The following is a 27,979-nucleotide window of genomic DNA, read 5'->3' as shown; positions in this document are numbered from 1 at the left end:
AAAAACTCTGATTAAAAAATGCCTAAAGTTGAAAGTCCCCCCTTCTACTGAGTGAACCTCCAGGAAGCTTCGTGTCTCCCGGGACGAAACTATAAATGGAGCCATTTCATGAACAGCTTCAGAATTTCATAGCTGCTGGTCAGGAGCCCAGGGGGAGCCTGAAGGCAGCAGTTCCACCTCCACCTGTGAACAACTGAAACCAGCATGTGGCGTTTGCTGGGTCACAGATAAAACTATGGGCTCATTCACGCCGTGGAGCTGCTGGGGAGTGTTTGTCAGGCGTCAGGCAGGAAATACAAGCGTTTGCTTCGTGACCTCATTTTCCTTTATTTGAGAACCTGGAGGGTGGAGACGAACAGAGTTCACACAACTGTTGGTCTGGGTTTCTTCCCTTGGTGAGACCGTGACTCGTCATGATGTTTGTTACCTCACTGAGGCGCCGCTGTGCAGACCTACAAGGTTGTTTTCATACTCATCAACTCAACTGAGAAACTTTTTCTGGCCTCACTTCAAACAAAAAGAACAATCTGAACAAGCCGGTGTCTCCCAATTCAAACTAGCACCACAAGGGGGCAGCGTGCGGACAGGAAGAACCAGCCAGGTTTCTAGGTGAAGAGAGGCGGCGCTCGCTGGTGGGGTTCTCAGTCTTGTCTCTTTGCTCGTGAGCTGATCTGAATCCTCCCAGCAGGGACATCACCCCGCGGTTCTGGAGGCTTGAGTCATGAAACAAACGCTGCGGTGGGCGAGTCAGCGTCTGATGGCGGACGCCAGCTTGGGGAAGAGTCTGAGAGCGTTCTGGGTGGTCACCTCCATCACCGTCTCCAGAGACACTCCTTTGACCCGACTGATGTACTCGGCAGAAATCCCGATGTTTCTGGGCTCGTTTCTCACCTGCATTTCACAGCACAGGAGACACGAGATAACGGGTGTTAAAGGTACGAACACGGGAGTGAAACCGAGGATAAAACGAGGCCTAAAATACTCTTTCAACACCACTTGAGTCAAAGGGCGGAGGGCCGAAGACTCCACAAAGATCTGAACTGTGGAGGAACAACCAGACTTGACCTGCTTTTCTGGGCCGAGAGCAGGCGAGTCGGTCTCCAGGCAGATGCTCTCCAGAGGCAGCTGCTTAACAAGTTTCTGCTTCTTGGTGGAAGGAAGGAAGGAAGGAAGGAAGGAAAGAAGGAAAGAAAGAAAGCACCTTTCATGATTGATGCTGACGATTGAATCTTCATCTCAGGTGAATTTAGAGTTTCTCAACACTCCAGTCGAGCCTCACCTGAGGCCTGCCTGCTCGTGCAGGCGTTCCACTCACCTGCTCGCTGCGTATGACAGACGGAGGGATAGAAAACAGGTACCCGGCCTTCACCCCCTCCATGGCCACCGAGGGTTTTCCATCAAAGGCATGGAGCAGCACCTTCTCAACACCTGTGGGCAGGTAAGAAGCTGGGGTGACACGCTCAAATGAAAGCACGCACAATTAAACAGATTAAACCGCGGTGCTTTTACCAACTCAGACCTCAAACTGGAATGTTGTAAAATAACAAAGAACTCAAAATGATGACAAAAGTTAGCGTTTGTTTCAACCCTGGCTCTCCAGCAGGGACCAAAGCTGCAGGCCCCTTGGTACCAGGACAGCGAGGTGGCGCCAACAAGCCTCAGATCCTCTGATGACACCGAACTCATTCCATCGCTCCAAATGGCATCAAAACTGGATTTCACTTTACCTCCAGTCGCTTTTGTTTTTAGGCATTTTCAGCTAATTAGAACTTAATGAGGTTTGATGGGGGGGGGCAGGTGAGTCAGACCCACCTTGTTCCTTCAGCAGGTGGATGGTGGGTCTTCCTGCTGAGCGCGAATGAACATTTCTAACGAATGAACAACCAAATAAACAAACATCATGAGTGCGGGGTGACGTCGTCGTGTTCCCAGCTGAGCAGGAAGCAGTCAGACGTTCCACAGGCACTCACAGAGGGAGGTCCAGCTCCTTGGCTACCTGGGACTGGCGAATCAGAACCTGCCTCTGACTCTCTTTATCTGCCTCGCTGCTGACATACCTGGGGGTGAAATCCAGGCCCACCTACAGGGACAGACGGGGACACGGATCGGTTTTCACAAACCCACCTCTGGACAGGAGCGTCTGCCTCGACTACTCGGGCTGAATTAAGAGGAGGAGCCTTTACCTCCCCGATGGCGACCAGCTGGTCTCTGTACTTCTCAATAAGGGGTAGAGCAGCATGCAGATCCTGCATGAACCCAGGAAACACTGCACTTTAGCATCAGCGTTTGGGGGGGGGGGGGTCTGCTAGCAAAGGTCTTTTCATGGTTGCTTTGGACGCTTGTGCGGTGTTGAGACATCCACCGCGTTAGCAACACAGTGGAAGGGAGTTTCTTCATAGCAAAACAAATACCCCCCCCCCCCCCCACATGTGCGAGTATCGGGGCTCCAGTGAGCCTCCTGACATACAAACTACAGGAGGAACCTCAGTCGCTGGGATTCAACGGCAGGCACAGATTTGATGCTCCTTAACGCATCACGAGGGGCTCTAAGACCTGTACCCTCTCCTGCAACTCTCCCCAGGTGTGCTCCTACCTGGGGGTGTCAGTGGGCTGCTGGGGGAGGTGAACTCTGAGTTCGGTCATGTGTGCGTGCTCGGACCTCCTAAATAAGTGAAGGTTTGTAAGTAGACGGGAACGCCCCCACCTGGACAGCAGCACTCCGGTGTTGACCGCGGGAGATCTCCTGGACAGGGTGCACTCCTAGGCAGGGGAAAACAAAACCTGGAAACCTGAAGAGAGACGACAGTGTCAACAGACCTCCGGACGCGGGGATCTGACGTGTCGCCCGGTGCCCTACCTCCGGGACAGCGCGATGATCTTGTCGAACTCTTCGGCGTGCTCGGCCACGGCCAGCAGCGCCAACAGGCCCGCCTGGGGAGAGACGCAGAGTTACGGACGCCGGAGCTGTGGGAGCGCGGCCCCGCTGAGACGCCTCACCTGTCTGGAAGCCTCGACGACCTCCTCGATGTCCTGCGATGACAGAGACAAATATTAACCTGTGTTGTTTTATTCACGAGAGCAACTAACCACTAACTAACTAACCAACCTTTTCAAAATCCCCGGCGGAGATGTGACAGTGACAGTCTACGTAGCCCCGCATGTGGACTCGCTGACAGAACAAAAACAATCAAAGCAAAGGGCGCATGCGCAGTCACAGCAGGAGACGGACCAGTACGCATGCGTACAGCCGTCGGCGCGCCAGGTGTAAACTCCAGCGCAGCCCGCGTGGGCGGCGCGCAGTAACCTGAGTGTTGGCGCTCCTCCGCGAGCCGCCGGAGCTCCGGCCGAACAGCCTCGCGCTCCAGAAGGAGCGATTGGGTCGCTGGATGTTGAGTCACGTGATTCCCCCTCAACACGAAGCGTTCTTGAATGTTTCCCCCCCTGAAATGGCGGGTGGCGGTGTTTGGTGTCTCCCTGCTCTCCTGCTGTTCGTCAGCACCAGCAGGGCCAGGTACGAACCCAGCTGGGAGTCCATCGACTCCAGGCCGCTGCCGGACTGGTTCGACCGAGCCAAGTTCGGTATCTTCATCCACTGGGGGGTCTTTTCGGTCCCGAGCTTCGGCAGCGAGTGGTTCTGGTGAGGTCTGGTCTCCGCTGCTACAACTGTGTCGTGATTTAAAGTTTAAATAGGAGGAACCGGAAGTGTTCGGCTCTCCCGAGCTGGTACTGCTGGTATCCAGGCAACTGCACAGCCACGTGATCACATCTCCATACAATCCATTCATGGATATCATGACATGTGTCTGAGTAGTACTGGTCTGAGTAGTACTCCTAGATAGTAATACTAATACTGACAATAATACTGACGATAATATTGATACTAATACTGGTACTAATACTAAGACTGATGCAAATACTGATACTAATATTGATACTAATACTGATACTGATACTAAGACTGATATTGATACTAACACTAATACTGGTACTAATACTAAGACTGATACAAATACTGATACTAAGACTGATACTAACACTGACACTGATATGATACTAATACTGATACGAATACTGATACTGATACTAAGACTGATACTAACACTAATACTGACACTGATACCGATACTAATATTGATACTAATACTGATACTGATACTAAGACTGATACTGATACTAACACTAATACTGGTACTAATACTAAGACTGATACAAATACTGATGCTAAGACTGATACTAATACTAATACTGACACTGATATGATACTAATACTGATACGAATACTGATATTGATACTAAGACTGATACTAACACTAATACTGACACTAATACTGACACTGATACCGATACTAATATTGATACTAATACTGATACTGATACTAAGACTGATACTAACACTAATACTGACACTAATACTGACACTGATACCGATACTAATATTGATACTAATACTGGTACTAATACTAAGACTGATACAAATACTGATGCTAAGACTGATACTAACACTAATACTGACACTGATACCGATACTAAGACTGATACTAATACCGATACTGGTACTGATACTAATACTGGTACTCATACTGATACTGATACTGGTACTGGTACTAATACTGGTACTGGTACTGATACTAATACTGGTATTAATACTGGTACTGATACTAATACTGGTACTGATACTAATAGTGGTACTGGTACTAATACTGATACTGATACTAATACTGATACTGGTACTGATACTGATACTAAGACTGATACTGATACTAGGACTAATACTGACACTAATACTGACACTGACACTGATAGTGATACTAAGACTGATACTAATACTGATACTGGTACTGATACTAATACTAATACTGATACTGGTACTGATAGTAATACTGGTACTCATACTGATACTGGTACTGATAGTAATACTGGTATTAATACTGATACTGGTACTGATACTAATAGTGGTACTGGTACTGATACTAATACTGATACTGGTACTCATACTGATACTCATACTGGTACTCATACTGATACTAATACTGATACTAATACTGGTACTGGTACTCATACTAATACTGGTATTAATACTGATACTGGTACTGATACTAATAGTGGTACTGGTACTGATACTAATACTGATACTAATACGGATACTGGTACTCATACTCATACTAATACTCAATTGACGTGATACTGAGAATGTCGTTCTTGTGAACTCGATGTTTTTGCTGTATTTTATACCCACGAGGCTCAAGTTTTTGCATGTTTATTTACATTTTTTTCATTTGAACTCATAACCCTGATCCACGCACACGCGTGTGACGGCTCCCTCACGGTCCTCCTGCGTGGGTTCTGCGTGTTCTAGGTGGTACTGGCAGAAGCAGCAGCTGAGGCCCTACGTGGACTTCATGCAGAGGAATTATCCTCCAGATTTCAAGTATCAGGACTTTGCACCGGGGTTCACTGCAGAGTTCTTCGACGCCGGCGAGTGGACGGACATCTTGGCCTCATCAGGAGCCAAGTACATCGTCCTGACTACCAAACACCATGAAGGTACAGTACAAGTACACACTCTGCTTGGTTGTCAGCGTATTTACTCACATATGCAGTTTTAGACACGCGTGTTTCCTAGGTTTCACACTCTGGGGCTCAAAAAATTCCTGGAACTGGAACGCCGTGGATGTTGGACCCAAGAGAGACCTGGTGGATGAACTGGCGAGTTCTCTCCGCGCGAGCAGCGACCTGCGTTTAGGACTGTACCATTCTCTCTTTGAGTGGTTCAATCCAGTCTTTGAAGAGGACGCTGCCAGAAACTTCACTACCAACAACTTCCCCACCAGTAAAACCCTGCCGGAGCTCTACGAGCTCGTCATCAGGTACAATCCAGAGGTGCTGTGGTCTGACGGCGACGGCGACGCCCCCGACACCTACTGGAACAGCACCGGGTTCCTGGCTTGGCTCTATAACGACAGGTAATGGACGATCGTACTGCCTCTGCCGTTCCTGTATCAACAACCCATCACTTCTGTCCTCTCGCAGTCCAGTTCGAGACACCGTAGTGACAAACGACCGGTGGGGGCGGGGCTCCATCTGCACCCATGGGGGCTACTACACCTGCGCCGACCGCTACCAGCCAGGACACCTGCTCAAACACAAGTGGGAAAACTGCATGACCATCGACACCAAGTCCTGGGGGTACCGGCGGAACGCTCCTCTCGGGGACTACCTCCGGATCGAGCAGCTGGTGGCGGTGAGCCAGGCTTCTTAGCGCTCCTTGGTCAGGTGACCAACCTGCACCCCTGGTTTGTGATGATGGGATTACATGAATATAAAGGTAGAACTGCCTGAGGATGAGTTGCACTGCAGCGGTGAACACGTTCTCCTCATCACTCAGCCCGAACTAAATATTTAGAACGTTCCGTTCCTACGCAGCACCGCTGAGCTGAGCGGTTAAACCTCAGCTCCCCTCCACTTTTGTCTTTTGTTTTTGCTCCTCTGGTCTCTCCCTACTCATCGTGGTATTTGTACAACAGTTATACTCTATTTAATGACAGGTGTGTACCCAGTGAGCGTTTAAGAGTAAAAAGAGAAGCCACCGCTCCGGGGCAATGCTGCCCTCTGCTGGTTTCTCTGTGCCCTGCAATTTTACAAGTGCGTTATTTTTTTCTGTTAAAAAAATGAGTGAAATCAATGTTATTTTTTCAGCACTGATTCTGATAATAATAATAAAAATCAATACAAACAAACAAGAATATCAGAGTAGTCGGGATAAAATACGATCAAACACTGTAAACAGCCGAAACAAAAATGACCAAAAGTTACAACACAATAGAATCACAGAAACACATCAGATATTCCCAGAGCTCAAACCTCCACCTTAACACACTTCCACCTGAACACACCTTCACCTTAACACACTTCTGCCTTAACACACTTCCACCTTAACACACTTCCACCTGAACACACTTCCACCTTAACACACTTCTGCCTTAACACACTTCTGCCTTAACACACTTCCACCTGAACACACCTTCACCTTAACACACTTCCGCCTTAACACACCTTCACCTTAACACACTTCTGCCTTAACACACTTCCACCTTCACACACTTTCACCTTAACACACTCCCACCTTAACACACTTCCGCCTTAACACACTTCCACCTTAACACACTTCCACCTTAACACACCTTCACCTTAACACACTTCCGCCTTAACACACTTCCACCTTAACACACTTCCGCCTTAACACACTTCCACCTTAACACACTTCCACCTTAACACACTTCCACCTTAACACACCTTCACCTTAACACATTTCCACCTTAACACACCTTCACCTTAACACACCTTCACCTTAACACACCTTCACCTTAACACACTTCTGCCTTAACAAACTTCCACCTTCACACACCTTCACCTTAACACACTTCTGCCTTAACACACTTCCACCTTAACACACTTCCACCTTAACACACCTTCACCTTAACACACTTCCGCCTTAACACACTTCCACCTTAACACACTTCCACCTTAACACACTTCCACCTTAACACACCTTCACCTTAACACGCTTCCACCTTAACACACTCCATCTTAACACACTCCACCTTAACATGCCTCCACCCTAACACACCCCCACCATAACACACTCCACCTTAACACACCTCCACCTGCACATCAGGATTCGTGGTTCAGAGTCTTGCCAATCTGGTCAGGGTCTGGAGGAACCAGGATTGGACCAGGAGCCCTCAGCCGCCCCCTTGTGGACACCCCCTCGCAGGCCCATCAGAGCAAGCATCAGTTGATGAGGTCATCAGTGTGGAGGCGGTTCTCTCTGTCCTCAGAATTACGTGATGTCATGTGTTTCTATTGTGTTGAGATTTCACAAGAAAAAACTACTTTAAAACGAGTAAAAACCACTTTCCTCTGACGAGGAAGAATCTCTGGAACAGTTGTCAGTTCTGTTGCGTTGAATTTGTTCGAGCGGATCAATCGTGTTTTCTCAGAAATGCCAGACTCAGAACACGTGAGAGGAAAAGATCAACAGTCAGATTGGTAGATGCTCCTTCTCTGTTCTTCACGTCCGCAAGCACAAGCAGGCGTTACCTTTCAGACACGACAACCTGCTCCTTGGAGCGAAGCTGCTGCAACCATGTCCAGACTCTCCAGCTTCACTTTGCTAATTGATCAGCTGACTGATCACCCAGGTGCTGATGTCAGGTGTTTGTCCAGGTAGAGCTGAGATCATCCATCATACAAGCTGGACAGTTGACTTCAATTGTGTGTGTGTGTGTGTGTGTGTGTGTGTGTGTGTGTGTGTTTCAGACGCTGGTGGAGACGGTGTCCTGTGGCGGTAACTTGCTGATGAATGTCGGCCCCACCCACGACGGGAGGATCGCCCCCATCTTCGAGGAGCGCCTGAGGCAGATGGGTGAGTGGTTGAAGGTGAACGGCGAGGCCATCTACAACAGCAGCGCGTGGCGAGCTCAGAACGACAGCATCACTCCCCACGTCTGGTAAGCTAACACGCCGACGACAGTCAAATACTGAGGGTCGTTGATGTGGCTGGAAGGGTTTCTCTCCTCCTAAGAGCCTCAGCCTCTCTGCAGCGGGACATTTACGCGTTGGTGCTTTCACTACCATCCGGACCCCTGCTGGATGAACTGAGTGTGTGCACACCTGGTATTAATGCTGCTCACTGGGTCTTAGTAGCAGGAGTGTTCAGGGCCGTGGTCATGGGGTCAGTGCAGAGAAACTTGGAGCAGCTCAGCCTGGCATGGCGGTGGGCGGGGTCAGCATAAAAACCACACCTCCTCCTTTGTGAGGAAAGACATCTACAAAGACATCAAACCCGCTGCCCTGTGCACTGTCAGCCTTTTCTACTGGCTCTACTGGTTCAGCCGCAGCGCTCCCTGGTATTCCTACGCCTGCGTATGGAACTGCTCTGCAGTTGTGATGAATGACTCCCTCATGCACTCCCGTAAATGTCCCTCTCAGAGAGCCTGCGCGTGGCGTGCGATGTCATGCGTGTCGGCCGTCGTCTCTAAACAGCTCTGATGTTCAACAGGTACACTTGCAGGCCGCAGGAAGGAGCCATCTTTGCTATTCTGCTGGAGTGGCCCAGTGACGGTTCTGTGACGCTCAGGGAGCCGATGGCGGCGCCAGGACAGACACAGGTGAGGACCAGTCACCTTCTCACATGTAATATTACGTCCTACTCTGCACATGAGGAGCTGGTCTGACCTTCACGTGACCCTGAGCGCTGGCGTGACCCTTGAGGGAAAAAACAAACCTGAGCGTCGACAGAATTAGAGGCCAGGATTCGGTGGAACTTGTTCCCTCAGTTTAATGATTTAGAGATTCCAGTTATTTTATACTTTTAACAACAATCTTGTCCACTAATTCCTGAAAGTGAGGTGTTCGATTTGAGGGCGTGGCCTCCAGATAACGAACAGCCTCTCTATGGTGGCCCAGACGAATGAGGTGAAAGGCTCCTTCTCTCTCTCTTATGTTGTTGAACCGCAGCTTCAGCTTCAGGATGAGACAGAGGTGCTGTGACCCCGCTGGTCCACCAGAGGGCACCAATGTGCTTCATGTAGAATAACTAAACATCTTAATGTAAAAAATAAACATCAGCTGATGACAAACTAGAAGAAAAGCCAACATTAAGTCCTCTGATGAAGCCCCTCGCCGCCGGCGCGTCTTTGCTCCTTCTTCTCCGTAGCAGCAGAGCGTCGAGTTCTGCTGCTACAGTAAACATGGACACGCGTTACATGCCGACGCAGGGACCAGCCTGCTCCGGGCCTTTGTTAGACACGCCCACTGCCCCCTCATCATCTTCATCGCTGCTGTATCATAGAACAACGCCACTCCGCCCATGTTACATATTTAAAGGACAAAGACGCTTTCAAATGTCGTTCTTGTTGCCGGGCGCTTCCCTGGGGGGGCGGGTCTAGTTCACTAAAAGCCAACGAAAACCGTTCAAAGCCTGGATCAGAACCAAAGTCCTCATCTGATCTTCAGCAAATGCTGGTGTTCTTCAGGTCGGAGCAGAAACGTTTTATAAAAGAAGAAACGTAACTGAGACCAGGAGGAGCCGCCATCACCAGAGCGTCGAAGGGTTAATGATGTCATCAAAGACACAGCTGACCAATGACCAGGCTCCATCCGTCCGTCTGTGCCAACACGTGGCTCTCCCTCATGTTTTTGTTCTATAAAAGGTGGCGCTCCTGGGTCATGGGTCGGTGCGGTGGGAGCCAGCCAAGCCCGGTGGTCTGAGGGTTCTCCTGCCCCCGCTGTCCCTCAGCCAGATGCCATGCCAGTGGGCCTGGACGCTGAGGCTGACAGGTGCCACTTAAAGGGAAACCAGATCACTCAGAGAGGAACGCCGCCGCCGCCGCCACCACCACCATATGTGTTTAAATTACTGACCACAAGCCATAAATAAGTCTGGTTTCATGGACGACCTTGAGGATGGATGGAGGAACGTGTGCTCTGAGCTGCTGCAGGCTAGAGGAAGGAGGCGACCAGGAACTCTGATGTGCGCGCCGGACTGTCAGCTGACGAGCCGCCTGGCGTCTGGGCTCCGACAGGCTGTGATTGAAACACTGAAGCAAAACTTTCACAAACACAAAAGAAGCTTTGGATGGAGTTGCATGTAAAATCAAGCTGTGATTAAAAGCGTTCCAATGCAGAAGATGAACTTGCTGCTGGGCTGAGTCTGTGGGCGGGGCTTGGGCTGCTGTACAATAACAGACGTCTTCATTGGCCAGTAGAGGCTTGTGTTGCTCCACCAATGAGATTCCAGTAAAAGACTTGTTTTTTTTAATTTAAAGAGGAAAGCCTTGATGCACAGTAGAACATTTTCACCGCCAAGGTATTTTTTATGCAGTGTGTTCTTAAATATTTCAAACATTGCAATATTATTGTTGTTCTAGGAGTCGTGACGTCAGGCGAAGGGACCGCAGAGGGAAGTCAGTCTTGTCCCCCTAAAAGAAATCAAACGCTCTTTAAATAAAAGCTCTATCTGGTTGTCACGTGGTTTTACTCTAGAATCATTTTCTGCTTTGCAAGCTTTTTTCTGTCCGATTCCAGGTGAAACGGGGATCACGTGATGACCGGGACGGTGACGTGTGCTCTTTTGACTTGGTGTTGAACGTGTTTCTCGGGGATGTTGCGTTCACTGCCCTGATGTGGTTCGTTCTCTATGTGGATCTTTTTTTATGATAAAATCAAGGGCTGTCACGCGGGTTCCTCTCCACGCTGGACGTCCTCGCGACTCCGCTGGATTTTCACCCGTCAATCATAAACCGATTTTGTGAGAATATAATTACTGACGAGCTGCCTGGCTTGAAAGGACACCAACACATCGAAGTAAATATCAACCAGGATGGTTCTCGGGTGACTTGATGGGACCTACATGGTCTAATACAGGGGTTCACAACGTGAGGCTCGGGACCCCTGGAGGTTTCTTGAGATGAGTTTCCCAAATTAAAAAAGAAAAATGGGGGAAATTAACATGAAGGTTCCTTCACTGAGCATTAAGGAGTCCTTTAACCACAAAGGCAGTTTTATGTTTGTGTGTTTCAGAGGTGGTGGGGTCACGGGTTTCTGTACTTTCAGGAAGGTGCAGATCTTGGAGGCGCGCACTTCTGACGCTGCCAACATTTTCTGGCTGTATTTCTTTTCCAGGAGTTTTACAAACGACTTTCCAAACGTAATGATTTGTCCCGGTTCTTCAGGGCCCTGCGGACCGTGAATCACTCGAGGTACGGGAGCAGCCGTGTGCTTTCAGCGCCCCCCGGCGGATCCGCGGGCACCTGCAGCAGCAGGCGGACAGGACATGTTACAGCTGATCTCTCCACCCCTGCTGACAACAGAAGCCACGGGGAGACATCCTGCCCTCAAATCCAGCCGACAGATCCCGGTGTGATGGAGCCACCTCCGTGCCGCTCCGGGCCGGTAAGCCTCCGCCTCGCACCGCCGTCAGTTACTGCCGTTGCTGCGCGCCGCTTCCGCCGCCGAGCCTCCATCCTGGCCGTAGGTGTGTTTGTCACCTGAGATGTGAGTCCGGACCGCTGTGTTGTGGTGGATCTGTGTTGTGTCTGCTCCCTGCTGCACGCCTTTAAGGTGGGAGGTCCCTCCTCTGCAAATGTTCCATGACGTGTAGATGGGGGGTTTACAAGGGGTTCTCGGGTCCTTGCATTCCCCCCCTCTCCGCTGGATATCCCCAGCCCGGGACCCTGCACATGACAAACACAACACAGAGCTGCGAGCACGCACAGCAGACGCGCACACATGCGGGATGGAAGGCAGCTGAGACGGTGGCGGGAGCGGGACGGAGCCCGCGTGCCGGGGGTGTGAGGCTCGCGTGAAGGTAGGACCGTGTTCTCGTCAGGATCCGGGTGCTTCCACAGGCACGGGCAGCCAGAGATGAAGGCGTTAGTCAGACCTGAGATCACATGACAACTTCAGCTTGTAGCTCGAGGACTCTAGCATGTGTCACATATGGAGTATTTTGGTTGTAATACTGTAGTTTTCAGACACGGTACTGCAGCGTTACTCTGTCAGTGATGAGGAGTGTTGTCTCCTCCTCGTGCGTCCCAGGTTCTCCAACCTGTAATGCTCTTTTCTCATCGTTGACATGATGACCCCCCCCCCCCCCCCCCCCCCCGCTAGGTGTTGTAATGTACCAGTAATTATACAAGTAGAAACTGTTACAGGCTTTGTTGCCATAGAGACGCACAACCATGTCAGATTATTTTCAGGTACTGCTGTGATAAGTGTGTTTGTTGGAGGGGCTGATGAAGAGATACATGGAAAGTTTGGTGGACAGGGGAGGAGAGGGTGAGACCTGGGGGAGGAGAGGGTAAGACTGGGGGGAGAGGGTGAGACAACAGGAGAGGGTGAGATGACGGCGGAGGAGAGGGTGAGACCAGGGGGAGGAGTGGGTAAGACTGGGGGGAGAGGGTGAGATGACGGCGGAGGAGAGGGTGAGACCAGGGGGAGGAGTGGGTGAGACAGGGGGAGGAGAGGGTGAGACCAGGGGGAGGAGTGGGTGAGACGACGGGGAGGAGAGGGTGAGACCTGGGGGAGGAGAGGGTAAGACTGGGGGGAGAGGGTGAGACAACAGGAGAGGGTGAGATGACGGCGGAGGAGAGGGTGAGACCAGGGGGAGGAGTGGGTGAGACAGGGGGAGGAGAGGGTGAGACGACGGGGAGGAGAGGGTGAGACTGCATCAACCTTGTTAGCGATATCTCAGCCGGCCGTATGACGGCCACTCCAGCCAGCACGGAGGACAACCTCATTCCTTCCATTCATAAACACCCCCTCCCCCGTTGTCCCCCCTCCCTCGCCCCTCCATCTGTTCCGTGCTAACATCATTAGAGGCCTGCGTGGAGGCGCTGCATGTGTGGTATTCAATCACATGTGATTCTGTGGCAGATCCGAGCCGGTCAGCAGAGCCCCGGCGTAGCTGCCGATGGTGGAAGTGGCGAGCCGTGTGGAACATCCTGGGGGACAGACCATTATATTTATAGAGACGGGTGACTTGACCTTCACTGCACATCGAGTATCAGCCATTTTAGTGCTGCTCCTCAGATACTGAATACAGCATAATGGATCTCAGCTGCAGTGCAGTTAGCGAGCTTCAACTTCATCTTCAGTTCGTTACAGGCTACGTCTAATAATAGCTCGCGCTCTGCAATTCCATACGGTGGAGCCTCTCTGTCAATACTCAGCCTCAACAGCCTCTGCATTCACTGCTCGCTGGCACACAACACGTTTTCTAAAGGAAATGCTCTGTGAAATTACAGTTTTACTGCACAGGAAATAAAGCCCAGCCCTGCGAGTCCGTGCGTATAAGTTGGGAACCATTGTTCCAGCGGCAGCTTCATATTAAGAGAAGGAGCTGTGGTAAATACGCTGGGCTACAGCTCAGCTGGTGGGAGCCAGAAGCCAAGGACTCCTATTCATAGAGGCACCCAGTTGTTGTCACCCGGTGGCAGAGTGAACCGGAGCAGGACGGGCCAAGTATTTATAGGTGTGTAAATTATATGTATATAATATTTATGCTAAAGTTTCACACAAAGGGGAGGGGCAGCTGTTGAGGTCAGTGGAAGTGACGGAGAGCAGCTCCCGGGTGATTGATGCTGGTGAGACACGTAGAGGAGCAGCCAGCGCCACGCCAGGCTAGACAGGCCAGACAAACACCAAGGTGATCTTCAGGTGCTCGCCTGCAGCAGCGGTGAGTGGTCCCGCACCCCCACGCATGTCAGAGCGTGTGTGTGTGTGTGTGTGTGTGTGTGTGTGTGTGTGTGTGGAGAGGCAGGGAGGTGAAACCTGATCATAGCTGGATTTACATGGGGGAGCAGACAAATGCTGTCATATGTCACTTCCTGTGTCCACCAGGTGGTGCTAGAGGACACACACTTCCTGTGATTTGCTGTAGATCAGGTGAAGACAACACAGGGTCATGTGACATTTGCTCCACCAGACTTACTTCCTGTAACCTTAAGGTGGCGTTATGACTTCAATCCAGCTTGTAGATGTCTTCAGACTCCAGTTACTGCAGTTTCCTGTTCAATGGACACATTAGAATATCAGGAGGACAAGAACTCCAGAATAAGTCCAGAATAATGGGTTCTTCCTGGGCCCGGTACACACCCCTCCAACAAGGTGGGGGCTCAGGTTCTTCTTCAGGGCCTCCAGGACAGTTTTCACCTTCAGCCTCTGACCCCCCCAGGACTGTATCATCTAATTCCAGAGTTGACCGGTGAGGTCTTTTTGAAGTCGATAAATTATTGATTTAAGAGGAATTTCGTGACACGAGAGAAATAAATGAGACAGACGAACGTCCTGGAGGCCGGAGGAAGAGCTTCTCCCTGCTAGTAGCTTAGCGCAGTCCTGAGGTTCCACTGATCGATCCGGACGCTTCAGGCAGTGAAAGCCTCGTTCCTGGTCGTGCGACTGATCAGTCCACATCTCACCAAACATGCTGCTACACAGATCTGAACTGGAATATAATCTGTGCAATCCTGCTCACGAGCGGACACACACGGGTGAGCGTCCCCGGTCCCAGGGGGCACACACGGGTGAGCGTCCCCGGTCCCAGGGGGCACACACGGGTGAGCGTCCCCGGTCCCAGGGGGCACACACGGGTGAGCGTCCCCGGTCCGAGGGGGCACACCGGGTGAGCGTCCCCGGTCCCAGGGGGCACACACCGGTGAGCGTCCCCGGTCCCAGGGGGCACACACCGGTGAGCGTCCCCGGTCCCAGGGGGCACACACCGGTGAGCGTCCCCGGTCCCAGGGGACGCACATCGGTGAGCGTCCCCGGTCCCAGGGGGCACACAGTTACTGAAATGTGACTCAACTTTTAGAGACACAAACAAAACAATGCAACAGTGATTCTTGGTGTTGATTCCTGTCAGGAGGAAGTGGCCTCGCTGATGTGGAGGCTGTAATAACTCCGCGTCACACTGAACTCCTACATCTGATTCACAGGATGAGGTTTGCAGCTGCACATAATCTGCAGTATTGTCCTAGTTTTGCAGCGTTAATGACACCCTCATCACGACTCTCTCCATTCACAAAGCAAATCCTGTCGTGACAGGAAGAACTGGCTCTGAACAGCCTGTGGTGGGTGGCTCAGGAACGGGAGAACATGTCTAATTTTTGCAGCATCCTCACGCTGTCTTTTCATTGAGTTCCTCTCCATGCACCCAGTGAATAGCATCATTCTGTAGGAGGTGAGCATTCACAGCAGCGTGTGATTACGGTCTCTCAGAGCACTTGTCACTGGCGTTCCTGCGCTGCTCCGCACACGCTCACACACGCTCACACACGTTCACACGCTCTGTCCGTTTAGATCAGAACATGTCAGCTTCTACCGTCCACATCTCATGTTTGAAATAAACCGTGGCAGCTAAGGATGAATGAAGCGCAGCCATCAAGAATGGGGATGTTTAGCGCTGTGCGTCGTCTCCCACTCGCCACTCAGTGTGTAGTGAGAGGCAGCTGCTGCTGCGCTTTCAAACACAGCGAGAGAGGAAAAGCGCCCTGAAACGTGGGCTGTTGTGTAATCCCTCCCAGGGCCCCTTTGCTATTTTTGTGCCTGGGTCTGAGCGTCATGGTTGGGTATTTTCTCTGGTGACTAGCTTGCATCAATAGATCTTCTAATGTACACCCAGTCGGCCAGCCGCGTCAGGACTGATGGGACTTTATCTTGCTAATTTATTTGATGATTGTTACGCAGAGATGAGGCGAAGGGAGAAATGGACTATGCAGCATGAGGAATGTCACATGTGACTGGCGAGATGGGACAGGGGACTGTTCAAATGTCAGGTTTGTATGAGGATTATACTTGATATCTGAATGTCAGCTGCTTTTTCCTCATCACACCGTGGTGCTCGATGTCACTCGGGTCCCAGCGAGGGTTGTGATTGCCTCTGCATGCGATGTGCTGCTGTTACAGCAACACAGAGGGTTCTGCTGTTCAGCCTCCCTGAAGCCGGTCGTCTCCTAATGATATTTATGGATTGGTTGTCAGCGTGAGGCTTCATGCCTGTTCCCTTTAATGGCCAACTTAGCCTCTAATGATGTAATGCAGCGCTATAATGATGCTCTCCTCAGCCAGCCTCATTGTCCTCTCTGGGGTGAAGGCAGTAAGACATGAAGCCATGACTGCTAGCCGTTCCTATAAAGCTCCATAAAGTCACGTCTTCATCCAAGCGGACGCTCTGTGTCACCCACCGCCGTCCTGAAGCCCACCTACTGCCGCCCACCTGCCTCCTGTTGTTGCACGTCGTCGCTGCTGTGTCACATATTTTGTGAATAGATTAAAGCCACGTCTGAATGTGTCGAGGGGCTCGTCAATGAGTCCCTGAATGTCAGCTCGCCTCCCTCTGTTGTGCTCGGTTCAAAGGTAAGCATTGTTCCGGAGGCTCTTATCTGGCTGCCGCGCTGCACCTTTATTCCCCGCTGCTCTCCTCATGGCTCAGAGGATGGAAACTAAGCAATGAGGTCAGACCGACCTTGAAAGGGAGCTCCCCTCCCGGCCTGTGTATTTTTGTCACCCCCAGGCACCCCACTTAGTTTGCCTCTGTAAACCTCCCTGTTGAAACATGGATCGCTCCAATCTGAGGCAGCCCCCCCCTTCCTGTCCTTCATTATCTGCTGTGTATGCTGCTGTGGAGGAAGCTCTTAAGTCTGTCAGAAGGAAAGACAATAAAGTGTCAGAAGAGGTGATGGACGTTAGGCGCACAGCAACCCAGGACTTTGCTGCTTCCATCTGCTTGCAAGCATCCCTCTCATCCCCCGAGTCACCTTGGATTCATATCCTCTGCTTTTACGTCCAAGGAGTGTGTGGTGTGCTAACAAAGGAAGAGAGCGAGCGAGAGAGAGAGAGTCGGAGGATGTCCTAATTAAGGGGAACTCAGAGGGTTTGAACCAGATAATCTTACATAACCTCGTTAGGGAGGACACAGCATTTGATACTGAGAAGATGAAAATGACGTGCCCTCAGAGATCCATCCCCATGGCGTGCAGCTGAAGTGTAAAAGGCAGAACGAATCCTCTTAAATCCCCCGAGGATGATGGTTCTGTTGGAGGCTGGCAGTTCGGTGCAGTGTGAGATCCCTAGCAGCTCAGTGTGGAGATGATGGCTGGTTAGAAAGACGCAACAGGGAAGCAGAACATCTCACTACCTCAGGTAGATGACATCAGAGGCAACTTTGACAGCGGCTGAACAACTACCATGGAAACGTGGGGTTATCCTGGGTCAGCAGGGTCGTCCTGGGTCGTCCTGGGTCGTCCTGGGTGCAGCATTTTCAGAAAGCATCAGGTTATTTCATAGTATTTGTTGTGCTCATGATGGATTGGTGACACGAAAGGAGAGTAGAACCGTTTTAGCCTGCAACGCAACATCGACCCGAAGAGTCGCGCTCGGACCTCCGGTCGCTGGCCGGCTGGAGCCTTCAGAGCTGATATCTGGAACTTCTGTACATGTTGGCCATAAAAATGAAACTCTTGGTGGGAAATTTACAATAACATCAGTTTAGACGTGAAACTGAAAACCTGGTTAACCAATCAGAGGGTGCTGTGGGCGGGACGCTGGCTGAGGGGTGACTACAGGCCGAGAGACAGAGAGAGAGAGAGAGAGAGAGAGAAGTGGCATTTCTGAACATTTGTAGAGTTCATCAGCAGTCCAATCAAAACAGTTCCATTCGCTGTGGTGAACTCCTGAATGTCCACTCTGCTAATTGACCAGGCTGACGAGCCGAACCTCATCAAGTGCTGAGCAGCAGCCGTTTACTGGCTCAAATATGGAAGAAGAATTTGACTCGCAAATAAAAATTCCTGTGGAAATAAAAGCTGTGCTTCACAATACGTTGAAATTTAGGAGCCTGCAAGTGGAACTAAAAATAGAAACCATCTTTGGATGGTAAAACTGAAGATTCGCTCTGAGATGACAATCACAGAGAGAATAACACAAATACTAATAATGAAATAAACAACAGCGATTAGATACTTGACCACAATCATGCAACTGTAGTGAAACTGCATAAACAAATACTGTAACATCCAGGATAAACAGTTATTCTGGTGATGATCTCACAATATTTGTCATTTCTTTGATTTATGTATTCATAAATATCATCTCACTCTGGTTCCCCTTAAAAACCTTGGTGATGGTTCATGAAGTCATGCAGACGTTTACACTTAAATACTTCAAGACTTGAGTGAGCGTACAGTATAGACACACACACACACTCTCTCTCTCTCTCACACACACACACACTCTCTCTCTCTCTCTCTCTCTCTCTCACACACACACTCTCTCTCTCTCACACACACACACACACACACACACGGGGCTCAGTTCAGGTTCAGTGTTTTTTAAAGGCTGCTACAGGGATTTTTTTCCATCCCTGCTGTGCTGGAGCTCGTTGCACATTCATCCTCCAGTTTTATTCAAAAGACTTTCATTTTTGGTCCGTTTGTTTCTGATGATCATGAACATGTTTAAGAAAGTGCGGTGCACACATCCTCTAATTCTCCATTTCCTCTTGTTCCTTTCAGATGACCCTTCCCTGCAGTCGATTCACATGCATGTTAATATCACTACTGATGAATGAGAGATATTAACAGATATCATCCTTGAAAATCCATCCCAAAGAAAGTGACGTCGGATTCATGGAGTCACTTGGCACTACTGCAGGGGTGAAAAGCTCTACAGAAGGTCAGGACCGGAATGTTGAACAGAAGAAATGTACATCAGAGGCGTCCCAGACTAGGAAGAGTCCATCAGTGGACATGGAGGGCAAGAGGTGGCACCAGCAGCTGCAGGAAGGCCCAGGCAGAGACACGTGTGGTTTCAAAAAACTGTCTGACTCAGGGAAATCACTGAAAGTAGAAGAGCCACACTCCCACACCCAGTCTGCAAGCACTCAAGAAAATGAGGTGTCCTCATATCCCCTGCAGGCCACGAAACCGTTCCCCATTGGCCGACAGAAAGCTGTAGGTCAGGTGGTTTCTGCTCAGTCTCCAGGTAGTGGCGGCTCTGCATCACACAGGAAGTCAGCCACTTCTCCTGAACAGCAGTGCTCCCACTCAGGGATGGATCTGCTGTCAGAGGCCGTCAGTAAGGTGGAGCAGAAACCTCAAAAGCTTGGGAAGTATGTTTGTGATTACTGTGGACGTGCGTGTGCCAAACCCAGCGTGCTTAAGAAGCATATTCGCTCACACACCGGCGAGCGGCCCTATCCTTGTGTGCCCTGCGGATTCTCCTTCAAAACCAAGAGCAACTTATACAAGCACCGAAAGTCCCACGCTCACTCCGTCAAAGCTGGAACCGTGCCATTCTCAGAACTTGGTTCCTACAGCACCAGCGCAGACCAGGGGTCTTTTGAAGGGGAAGGAGAGCTGTTCTCTGATGCTGAGCAAAGCACGGACACAGACGAGGACACTCTTAATGACCCACTGCTGCTGCTGGACTCTCCATCGGAGGGATCAGATAACACTGCTGTAAAAGTACTAAACCTCATTGCTCAAAAAAAGGGAGCCACGTCGATGTCAGCTCAGGAGCCTTCATCGCATCCCCAAGAAATCAATGCACCTCCCGCCGCTGCTGAGGCTAACCGTGCGATTCAGTCTTGCACAATCAAACAGAGGCTTGCACTTCGGCTCTCTGAAAAAAGAAGCAGCGACTCTGACCACAATCTGTCCCTTCCAAGTCAGTCCAGCAAGGGCAGCACGGACTCGGGCTACTTTTCACGCTCTGAGAGTGCCGAGCACCAAACCGGTCCTCCAAATACGAACGCAAAATCCTATCAAGAGATCATGTTTGGGAAATGTTACAGGCCGAGCCCCAAGCAGGCGACAGCCTTCATGGCCTGCAGCACGGACTCCGGCGAATATACCGGCAAACGCTCAGAGAAGGGAGTTTCCCGCGTTTTCACCCAGGAAAAAGACACAGTGGAATCAATCAAAATCAACACAAAGTCGTTCATGAGAGAAGAAGTTAAAGAACCGCAGCTAGACTGCGGCTCTGACGTTGGGCCTCTCATTCGAAGCAACTCCATGCCGACGTCCTCAGCGGTGTGCCTGACGATGCCTCCGGCCCTGCGAGGCAGCCACTCGTTTGATGAGAGAGCAAGTAACGGAGGCATGAGGAGACTCAGGCGGCAAGCTGCTTTTGAACTCTCCCCACATGACGGCCATGCAGATACTGACAGCCACGGAAAGACAAGCGAGAGTGGCATTTCCCCCTCAGGATTGGAAATTGAAAATTACCCGTCTGTGGCATCTAGTATGAACCAGCAGAGGCATGCGATGGAGCTGGCCACACGGAAGCGTCGCAAGAAAAAGAGGGAAGAGGAGGACATGCCAGGTCAATACGAGGAGCATCTGTGTGAAGAAATGTTTGATTCTAGTAAAGACTATGATTCAAAACAAGTCATCCAAGGCGCTGTGGGCATTATAAAAGGACCCTCTTCATGCGCGCTGGCACAGCTGGACAGAGGAGACATGGACGTAGCAGTCAGCCATGAAACGTCTCATCGTAAAACCTTAGGAAACGTCATCTCAGTGATCCAGCACACCAACTCCATCAACAGGCCTCACGCTGAGCACTCCGATGCTTACAAGTATCACGGGCAGAGACAGGAAAGCATTTCCTCGTTTCAACCTATGGAGGAGTCATATGACATGGAGAGGGTCGATACGAGACTGCAGCAATCCTTTCAAATGGGCCCCAAACTTGTGCGGCAACCCAACATACAAGTCCCAGAAATCCGGGTCACGGTGGAACCCGACAGTCCAGAAAAAGCCCCCGAGGTGCAGGTGAAGGAGCCAGAGAAGCACGTGGAGGAGTTCCAGTGGCCACAGAGGAGTGAAACTTTAGCACAGTTCCCCCCAGAAAAACTCCCCCCAAAGAAGAAAAGGTTACGCCTGGCTGATATCGAACACTCCTCTGGTGAATCCAGCTTCGAGTCGGCCTGCACTAGTCTCTCCCGCAGTCCCAGCCAAGACAGCAACTTATCTTACAGCTCCACCTACTCCTTTGATAGGGAGGAGAGCCTGAAGTCGGTCTCTCCAGCCAAGCAGGATGAATTTGGCAAGTCCCTCGAGCTCTTAGCGGTGCCAGGAAGCGGTCACTCTCTCTCTGTCCTCCACCAGCGTCAACAACATGAAATGAGACGCTCCTCCTCGGAGCAGGCGCCTTGTAACTTGCGCAAGGAGTTCCCAGAGGTCCGCAGCATATCATTTGACTATGGCAGTCTCTCTCCAACATCCAAAGTTAGACACGTGGACATCGGTGCTGGCCACTCAGCTGTGAAGGAGGGAAGGAGGGGAAACCTGGTGCGACAGGAGTCATTGAATATGGACAGTGAGGTTACACAAGTCCCATCACAAGTGTTCCCGCAGTACCTCAGCAGCACCTCCCCTCCATTCACAGCAGTTGCTGTTCCTCCGCAGCCGATATTTTCAACCGGGAACACACTTCCCCAGCTGTCACATCCAAGCCTGCTGGTTCCTGTTAGGATCCAGACTCATGTGCCGTGCTACGGCAGCCTCACGTACACCTCGGTATCACAGATAGCTGATCAGTATGACAGCGTTGGCTCTGCTCCGCCCACCGCTCAGAATCAAACTCCACATTTATCTGGAAACACTGACTATCACAATGTATTAGCTCACACCAGAGCAACACTCAACGTGGAAGCCCTCGATTTGTCGTCAGCTAAACTGAAGACAGGCATCCCTCTCTCTCTGACCTCTCGAACTATCTCCACCACTAATGCATCCAGCGGTGGCGCAAACAAACGCATGCTGTCCCCCGCCAGCAGCCTGGACCTCTTCATGGAGGTCAAGCAGCAAAAACGTGTGAAAGAGGAGAGAATGTTTGGTCAAATCGTGGAGGAGCTGAGTGCTGTGGAGCTGGGGACGTGTAATATGAGTGAGGAGAAGGGGCGCAGGTCAGAGATGCAGGGTACATCCACGCCTCATACTCTGGATGACTCACGTAGGAGTACATTTATCACACTTCAGCAAAAAGTGACAGAGGCCACTGACCACGGCGGTGAGTCAGCCATGGAAAGTAGCTCCTTGGAAACCAGCTCGCCTTCATTTTCCATGATATCAGCCGGCGAACTGAAAGAAGTTGGCATGGAGACACGAGTGCAGATGGACATGGCGGCACAGCTGGTTACCAGTCAAGACGTCCTGATCTCAGACGCGGAGCATTCGGGCCTGCTAGCTCAGTTTCCAAGTCTTCGCACGACAACAGGTGTGAGCTGGTGTTTTCTCAACTACACCAAGCCGAGTTGCGCCCACAGCAACGCTCCGTTCTCCTCTGTGTACGCCACCTGGTGTGTGAGCTCCCACAATCCCAACCCCCAGGAAGTGAGCACCAGTGCTGCTCTGGCTCTGCTGCAGTCCAAACAGAGGGGAGACAAGGTTATATACACCGTGGCTGCCATGTGTCAGCCTGGCAAGGGGAAGCTGGTGTCGTCCCTCATCCTGTGGAGGCAGACGGTTGAACAGGTGAGAAAAGGCACCGTCCCCGAGGTCGCCAGTATTCAAAAAGCATTTGATGACCAAAGCCTTTGATATTTATTAACCTGAATAGTCCCAACCAGCACTTGGTTTCATGAATGTTGCATTTTAATTAAATCAACAAAACACAATGGCTTGAAATTTGAAAGAACGTTATGAGCTTGAGGCCGAAGGTTCCGTCACCAGTGGCCTGCTGCGTTAGCAACTTTGATTCAAGTCTTGTTCCGCAAACAAAACAAATGTCTTGGCAGTGGAAAACCAGACTGTGAAAATGAACTCAGGTCAATGTTGCGTGTGCCTGATGCCTCGGCCGTCTCTGTTCATGTCTGCTGCCTTGATTGATTATCCAGGCAGCACAAAGCCAGTTAGCATTTGTGAATGTTTCTGGAATCTTTCTGCTCAGGTTTGAGTTCAACATTTGCCAAATCGCCACTAGACTCAACTGGATGGACCGGCGTCTCCAACGCGAGACGCGAAGCTTCAGGTGCAGTTGTTCTTCTTTTGGAGGAAACATCCCAGTGGCTGGTTCAACAACACAGCGCACCAGCACCAGTCCATCCAGTCCATCCAGTCTGGGTCAACTTGAACAAACACAAGCCCACTGATGGGCTGACTTGTGGGGGGATTTGAAACGACGGTGCCACTCAGTGTCTGCCAAGGCCAGTCGCCCCCCCACAGAGAATTCTGAAAGAGAAAGCCATCGTTTATGTTGGGTTGCTGTGTCTGAATTAATGAAAGTCCTGAGCAATGTCAAAAACAACTGCTTCCCATGCAGAGTGTTCTCCCTTGTCATCAGAATCAGCCAGGTAGATTTTACGTAACGCTGCTCACTGATAGACGCGGATGAAAATAATCCTCCTTGGTGGAGGCGAGATACAGAGAATCAAGAAAACACTTGAAAATCAGTCCAATCTGAGTGGCAGCGTTTCTCGGCGCAGCCGCGCAACATGCTGTGTTTGTGTGGTTCACGATACGGCAGCGTCATGTTACGCCGTGTCTACTTAAATAGGATGTTCACAAAATGTTTGCTCATGTGATTCAGCTGCAGAGGAAACCGGAGCCCAAGGAGGTGGACGTCAGCTACGGGAAGAAGACCAAAGACGTGAGCTTCAGATTGAAGACTGCCAAGGAGGAGTGGAAGGAGCGGGAGGCCTCCAGCACCCAGACGGTCCCCACACGCATCAAGATCTTTGAGGGAGGGTCAGTCAGGACCTCAGACTGCAAATACTGCAGTACTACTACATCTAACTGTTCAGGAGTATTTCTGCACTTCAAGTGAAACACAAATGTATTTTATCTTTCAGGTACAAGTCCAATGAAGACTATGTGTATGTGAGAGGTCGCGGGCGGGGAAAATACATCTGTGAGGAGTGTGGTATCCGCTGTAAGAAGCCCAGCATGCTGAAGAAACACATCCGCACCCACACAGATGTGAGACCCTACATCTGCAAGGTCTGCAACTTTGCTTTTAAAACTAAAGGTGAGCAATTGGCTAGGCGCATAGATGAAGGGTGCACTGGTTAGATCTATTTTCAGTTGAAAGGGTGGAAGGTTACCAGGCTTGTGCGAGTGAAAATGTACTAAAATAGATCAATAACACAAAATATGTGAAAAACATGATGTGAAACTTCTATTTGCAGCTGCAGTAAAAGCTTGTAAGTCACCCGGGGGGGGTACATGTCGATGGAAACAGAACACTGCATGAATGTCTGCATCAGGAAAAGTATATTTTGATGAAAAGTGGGGGGACCTCACCCCTAAAGGGATAATGGGGATTCACTTGCTCAGGCCACTTCTCTCCTGATCTGGTGCAAAGAAAGCCAACGTACGTGGGAAGCACGGTGTTTAACACAGAAGAAACAAGCGGCTGTTTGACGGGGCGTTGCGGTGCTGAAGGGTTACCAGAAGTTTGACATTTCAAGCATTTCAAGCAAAGGGGAAAATAAAATCCATGGGATTTTCTGTTTAACTCCAAATTCTTTTAAATATCGCGAAAATGTTTCACTGAAATAAGCAGAAACACTCAGGACTCCTGTTGTCTCCCTACAGGAAACCTGACTAAGCACATGAAGTCGAAGGCACACATGAAGAAGTGTCTTGAGCTGGGCGTGTCGGTGACGATGGACGAGACGGAGATTCAGGAACACGGTAAGACCTGGTCACGTGTTTCCCTCCTGAACATACGCGCGTCATCGTCCCACGTGTGACTGAGTAGATGCTATCGTCTTTTAAAGCAGACGACATCCAGCTGGAGTCCAAGACGGAGGTGGTGGTCACGACCAAACACCAGTTCTCAGATGCCGAGGACTCCGACGGCATGGATGAAGAAGCGGATGAGATTGATGAAGAGGACGACGAGGACGAAGACTACGAAGGCGATTCCACTCCCAAGTTGCGCTCCAGAAGTACGAGTCCTCAGCCGTGTGGCGTCACCTCTCTGTCGGTCACAGCCACTGCCGCCATCCACGGCTGCTCCCTCAGCTCTCTGCCGGGCGCCGACGGCCACCGGCAGGTGTGTGGCAGGCGGGCGTCAGACCACCGTGCCGCCCTCCCCTCAGACCAGAGAGAGAAGTCCATGGACGAGGACTCGCTGACCATGCTGTCTCCAGACCAGGCCAGCTTCCTGTTTGACCCCTACTCGTTCTGCCTGCTCTCTCCTGGCTGGGAGTCTCCCATCAGGGAGCCCTCCCCTTCACGTCTGCGCTACCCGTCCCCGAGGCGAGAACTCTCCCCACGAGGTCGCTCCTCCCCCAGGTGGGACACATCCCCACTGAGGCCCGGCTCTCCCAGCTTCTCCCCCATACAGCACCTCTCGCCGGCCTCCATCGAGCGGCCGCTGTCACCGGGAGTGGAGCTGGCTGGGAAGCGAGAGACGGCGGTCAGGGGGAGGCAGAGGGTGGTGCTGAGGGCCATCTCACCTCGCAGGGGCTCGCATCAGCACAAGGGAGTCGGCGATAAAACCAGACATCACGCCAAGATCGACATGGCTCAGCAACAAGGAGCCTTCGAAATGGAACTGGTACGGAACACAGCCGGAACGCCGATGAGGAGTCTGGTGGATTTATTTAGTTGTTTATTTGTTATTTAGCTGCACGAAGGAAAAGCTTTCATGATATTCACACATGTGGATTTAGGATAAAAAAAACATGTAATTTGATCAAAATAAGAAATCCACCTTTTGACCTGCCGACGCCTCCCTGGCAGCACTTTACTGATGTCAGCTCTGTTTCAGACAAGCAGCTTTTCCTCATTGATTTCACAGTCAGAATCAGTAGTAGTTGTAGTAATACTTGTAGTATTCTGATGTTAGTCACATTATCAATGTGTACTGCAGATGTAGAAGTTCTGGTAGAGTAAAAATGATGCGGCTCCATCACAGGAAACAAATACACTCCAGTTTCAGGTGAAGGGAAACACCAAGGTAGAGCGGAGGGCCTGCACGTGTGTGTGTGTGTGTGTGTGTGTGTGTGTGTGTGTGTGTGTGCGCGCGCGCGCACGTGTATTGGTCCATGTAAATGTAGTCACTGGAGAACTATAGTGTGAGAACACGTTCTTCAGTCCTGCAGAACTTCAGATGTCAAGTTGAGGTTCTGCTTCTGAACTGTAGCCTCAGTGTTTGACACCTCTCTGCGTGAGAGTTCCGTGTTCTCTCTGCGTGAGAGTTCCGTGTTCTCTCTGCGTTACCTGCACATTTGCTCACCATTTGTTAAATGTCCTGCTGTTTTCTGCGTTTATGATTAAAAATGGCAGCATGTCCTCGACATGCTTCCTCTTTCCTTCCTTCTTCAATATTTGGAGCTGTGATTTGTTCTCTCCTGAGAAACCATCTTGGCGATGCTGAACCTGCTGCTGTCAATATGTTGTTTCAGGATCAAAGGAGCGGTCTGGCTCCCAGTCTGCCGGGTGCTGCCAGTTCTCATCACCAGAACATCCTCAGCCACCTCCCCCTTCACTCCCAGCAGCAGGCCTTCACTTTGCTCCCCATTGTCCCCGTCGGTGGCGTCCAGATGTTACACTCCCCACCCTCCTCCAGCTCCGATGTCACCCCCTGCTCTGTGTCCAGCCCCGTGAGCATGGAGGGCCAGCGGTGCTGCAGCAGCAGGGAGGGGTCGGTGCACGGGCCGGAGGTGGGAGAGGAGGAGGTCAGGGGTCAGGAGAGGAGCCTGGACCTCGGCGTCAGGGACAGCAGACAGGAGGAGAACGTCCAAACCTGCTTGAAAGCCATCGCCTCGCTCAAGATTACCACAGAGGACCCTCATTAGACCCCTGGTTGTCCCCGATCTGGTCCAGGAGCCCCCTCCTGGGCCACCTGCAACCCTGTCGCCCTTTAGGCACATAACCTCATCTTTGTACGGTTGGAGGCAATCTCGTAACGCGTCCTCTGGTCTTGTGCACGGACAGCTTCTGTGGGTGGAGCTCAGAGCTTCACAGTGAGGAGGACGCGCGGGCCTGACGTGCTGCTCTCCTCGCTGACTCAGAGCCGGCGGAGGGTTCCACGCTGGAGAACCGTCGCTGGGTGCAGGTGCAATATGGAAAGATAATATGCTAATATGCCTTTGTTTGACAGTAGTTTGCGTACAATTGCACATAAATTATATTTATGGATTCTGTAAAATTGTCCTTAACATATACTCCTTCTTAGATGCATACAAACAGTGTATTTTACTGTATGTGTACTTTGAAAATAGACTGTTGTTTCATGTAATCATATCAAGGTGTGATGCAGTAGTGCAGTAAATTATTTATAAGGGGAAAAGTGTGTGTGTAATGAAACAGTCTGACCAAATTTTAAGTAGACGCTTCTTGTGCAGTTTGGTGCTTCTGATCAAGCGACAAGGGTCCGTGCCTTTATTTTGCTTTTCACCATATCAGAAGGTTGCTAGTGAAGGAGGAGAAACGTGGTTTATTCTTGGGGGGGGGGGGGGGGG

General features: G+C 50.8%; 3 protein-coding genes across 9 annotated transcripts; 2 read left to right on the top strand and 1 right to left on the bottom strand.

The window, feature by feature from the left end:
• Positions 1-34: 34 nt before the first annotated feature.
• Positions 35-3,685, bottom strand: LOC147245952 (putative deoxyribonuclease TATDN3). 2 transcript variants are annotated; one of them, XM_086183585.1, is made up of 10 exons: positions 3,107-3,685; positions 2,998-3,030; positions 2,858-2,931; positions 2,705-2,789; positions 2,184-2,246; positions 1,971-2,080; positions 1,813-1,868; positions 1,316-1,428; positions 1,066-1,146; positions 35-891 (listed from the first exon to the last, which is right to left on the bottom strand). In XM_086183585.1, exons 1-10 carry the CDS (start codon positions 3,158-3,160, stop codon positions 748-750), a joined length of 813 nt encoding a protein of 270 aa, XP_086039711.1. In that variant the 5' UTR covers positions 3,161-3,685; the 3' UTR covers positions 35-747. The 2 variants fall into 2 exon arrangements, with proteins under 2 accessions (XP_086039711.1, XP_086039712.1); XM_086183586.1 differs by having other exon boundaries at positions 251-891; positions 1,066-1,143.
• Positions 3,369-11,716, top strand: fuca2 (alpha-L-fucosidase 2). 2 transcript variants are annotated; one of them, XM_086183580.1, is made up of 7 exons: positions 3,369-3,637; positions 5,357-5,544; positions 5,624-5,963; positions 6,031-6,241; positions 8,320-8,510; positions 9,062-9,170; positions 10,932-11,716. In XM_086183580.1, exons 1-7 carry the CDS (start codon positions 3,387-3,389, stop codon positions 10,938-10,940), a joined length of 1,299 nt encoding a protein of 432 aa, XP_086039706.1. In that variant the 5' UTR covers positions 3,369-3,386; the 3' UTR covers positions 10,941-11,716. The 2 variants fall into 2 exon arrangements, with proteins under 2 accessions (XP_086039706.1, XP_086039705.1); XM_086183579.1 differs by lacking the exon at positions 10,932-11,716 and adding an exon at positions 10,215-10,907 and having other exon boundaries at positions 3,370-3,637.
• hivep2b (HIVEP zinc finger 2b) lies at positions 11,169-27,979 on the top strand. 5 transcript variants are annotated; one of them, XM_086183557.1, is made up of 9 exons: positions 11,872-11,955; positions 14,085-14,239; positions 14,404-14,448; positions 19,074-23,039; positions 24,094-24,251; positions 24,356-24,531; positions 25,101-25,199; positions 25,286-26,070; positions 26,921-27,979. In XM_086183557.1, exons 4-9 carry the CDS (start codon positions 19,188-19,190, stop codon positions 27,311-27,313), a joined length of 5,463 nt encoding a protein of 1,820 aa, XP_086039683.1. In that variant the 5' UTR covers positions 11,872-11,955; positions 14,085-14,239; positions 14,404-14,448; positions 19,074-19,187; the 3' UTR covers positions 27,314-27,979. The 5 variants fall into 5 exon arrangements, with proteins under 5 accessions (XP_086039682.1, XP_086039683.1, XP_086039685.1 ...); XM_086183556.1 differs by lacking the exons at positions 14,085-14,239; positions 14,404-14,448 and adding an exon at positions 11,169-11,189 and having other exon boundaries at positions 11,736-11,955; XM_086183559.1 differs by lacking the exons at positions 11,872-11,955; positions 14,085-14,239; positions 14,404-14,448 and adding an exon at positions 12,321-12,370.

The sequence above is a fragment of the Aulostomus chinensis genome, chromosome 17 (genome assembly GCF_037954235.1).
Source record: "Aulostomus chinensis isolate RoL2024-O1b breed Wild chromosome 17, RoL_Achi_v1.0, whole genome shotgun sequence".
Lineage (NCBI taxonomy): Eukaryota > Metazoa > Chordata > Actinopteri > Syngnathiformes > Aulostomidae > Aulostomus > Aulostomus chinensis.
This window is presented reverse-complemented; position numbering and strand designations above follow the sequence as displayed.

Excerpts from the sequence above, each read along its gene's own strand:
- LOC147245952 (XM_086183585.1), bottom strand. The coding sequence starts at position 3,160 with ATGCGGGGCTACGTAGACTGTCACTGTCACATCTCCGCCGGGGATTTT. Across the intron at positions 2,081-2,183 it reads AGCTGGTCGCCATCGGGGAG|GTGGGCCTGGATTTCACCCC; the intron begins GTAAAGGCTCCT and ends CTGTCCCTGTAG. Across the intron at positions 1,147-1,315 it reads CTGTCATACGCAGCGAGCAG|AAGCAGAAACTTGTTAAGCA; the intron begins GTGAGTGGAACG and ends CCTTCCACCAAG.
- hivep2b (XM_086183556.1), top strand. The coding sequence starts at position 19,188 with ATGGAGTCACTTGGCACTACTGCAGGGGTGAAAAGCTCTACAGAAGGT. Across the intron at positions 23,040-24,093 it reads GGAGGCAGACGGTTGAACAG|CTGCAGAGGAAACCGGAGCC; the intron begins GTGAGAAAAGGC and ends CATGTGATTCAG. Across the intron at positions 24,532-25,100 it reads CTTTGCTTTTAAAACTAAAG|GAAACCTGACTAAGCACATG; the intron begins GTGAGCAATTGG and ends GTCTCCCTACAG.
- fuca2 (XM_086183579.1), top strand. The coding sequence starts at position 3,387 with ATGTTGAGTCACGTGATTCCCCCTCAACACGAAGCGTTCTTGAATGTT. Across the intron at positions 3,638-5,356 it reads TTCGGCAGCGAGTGGTTCTG|GTGGTACTGGCAGAAGCAGC; the intron begins GTGAGGTCTGGT and ends TGCGTGTTCTAG. Across the intron at positions 8,511-9,061 it reads AGCATCACTCCCCACGTCTG|GTACACTTGCAGGCCGCAGG; the intron begins GTAAGCTAACAC and ends GATGTTCAACAG.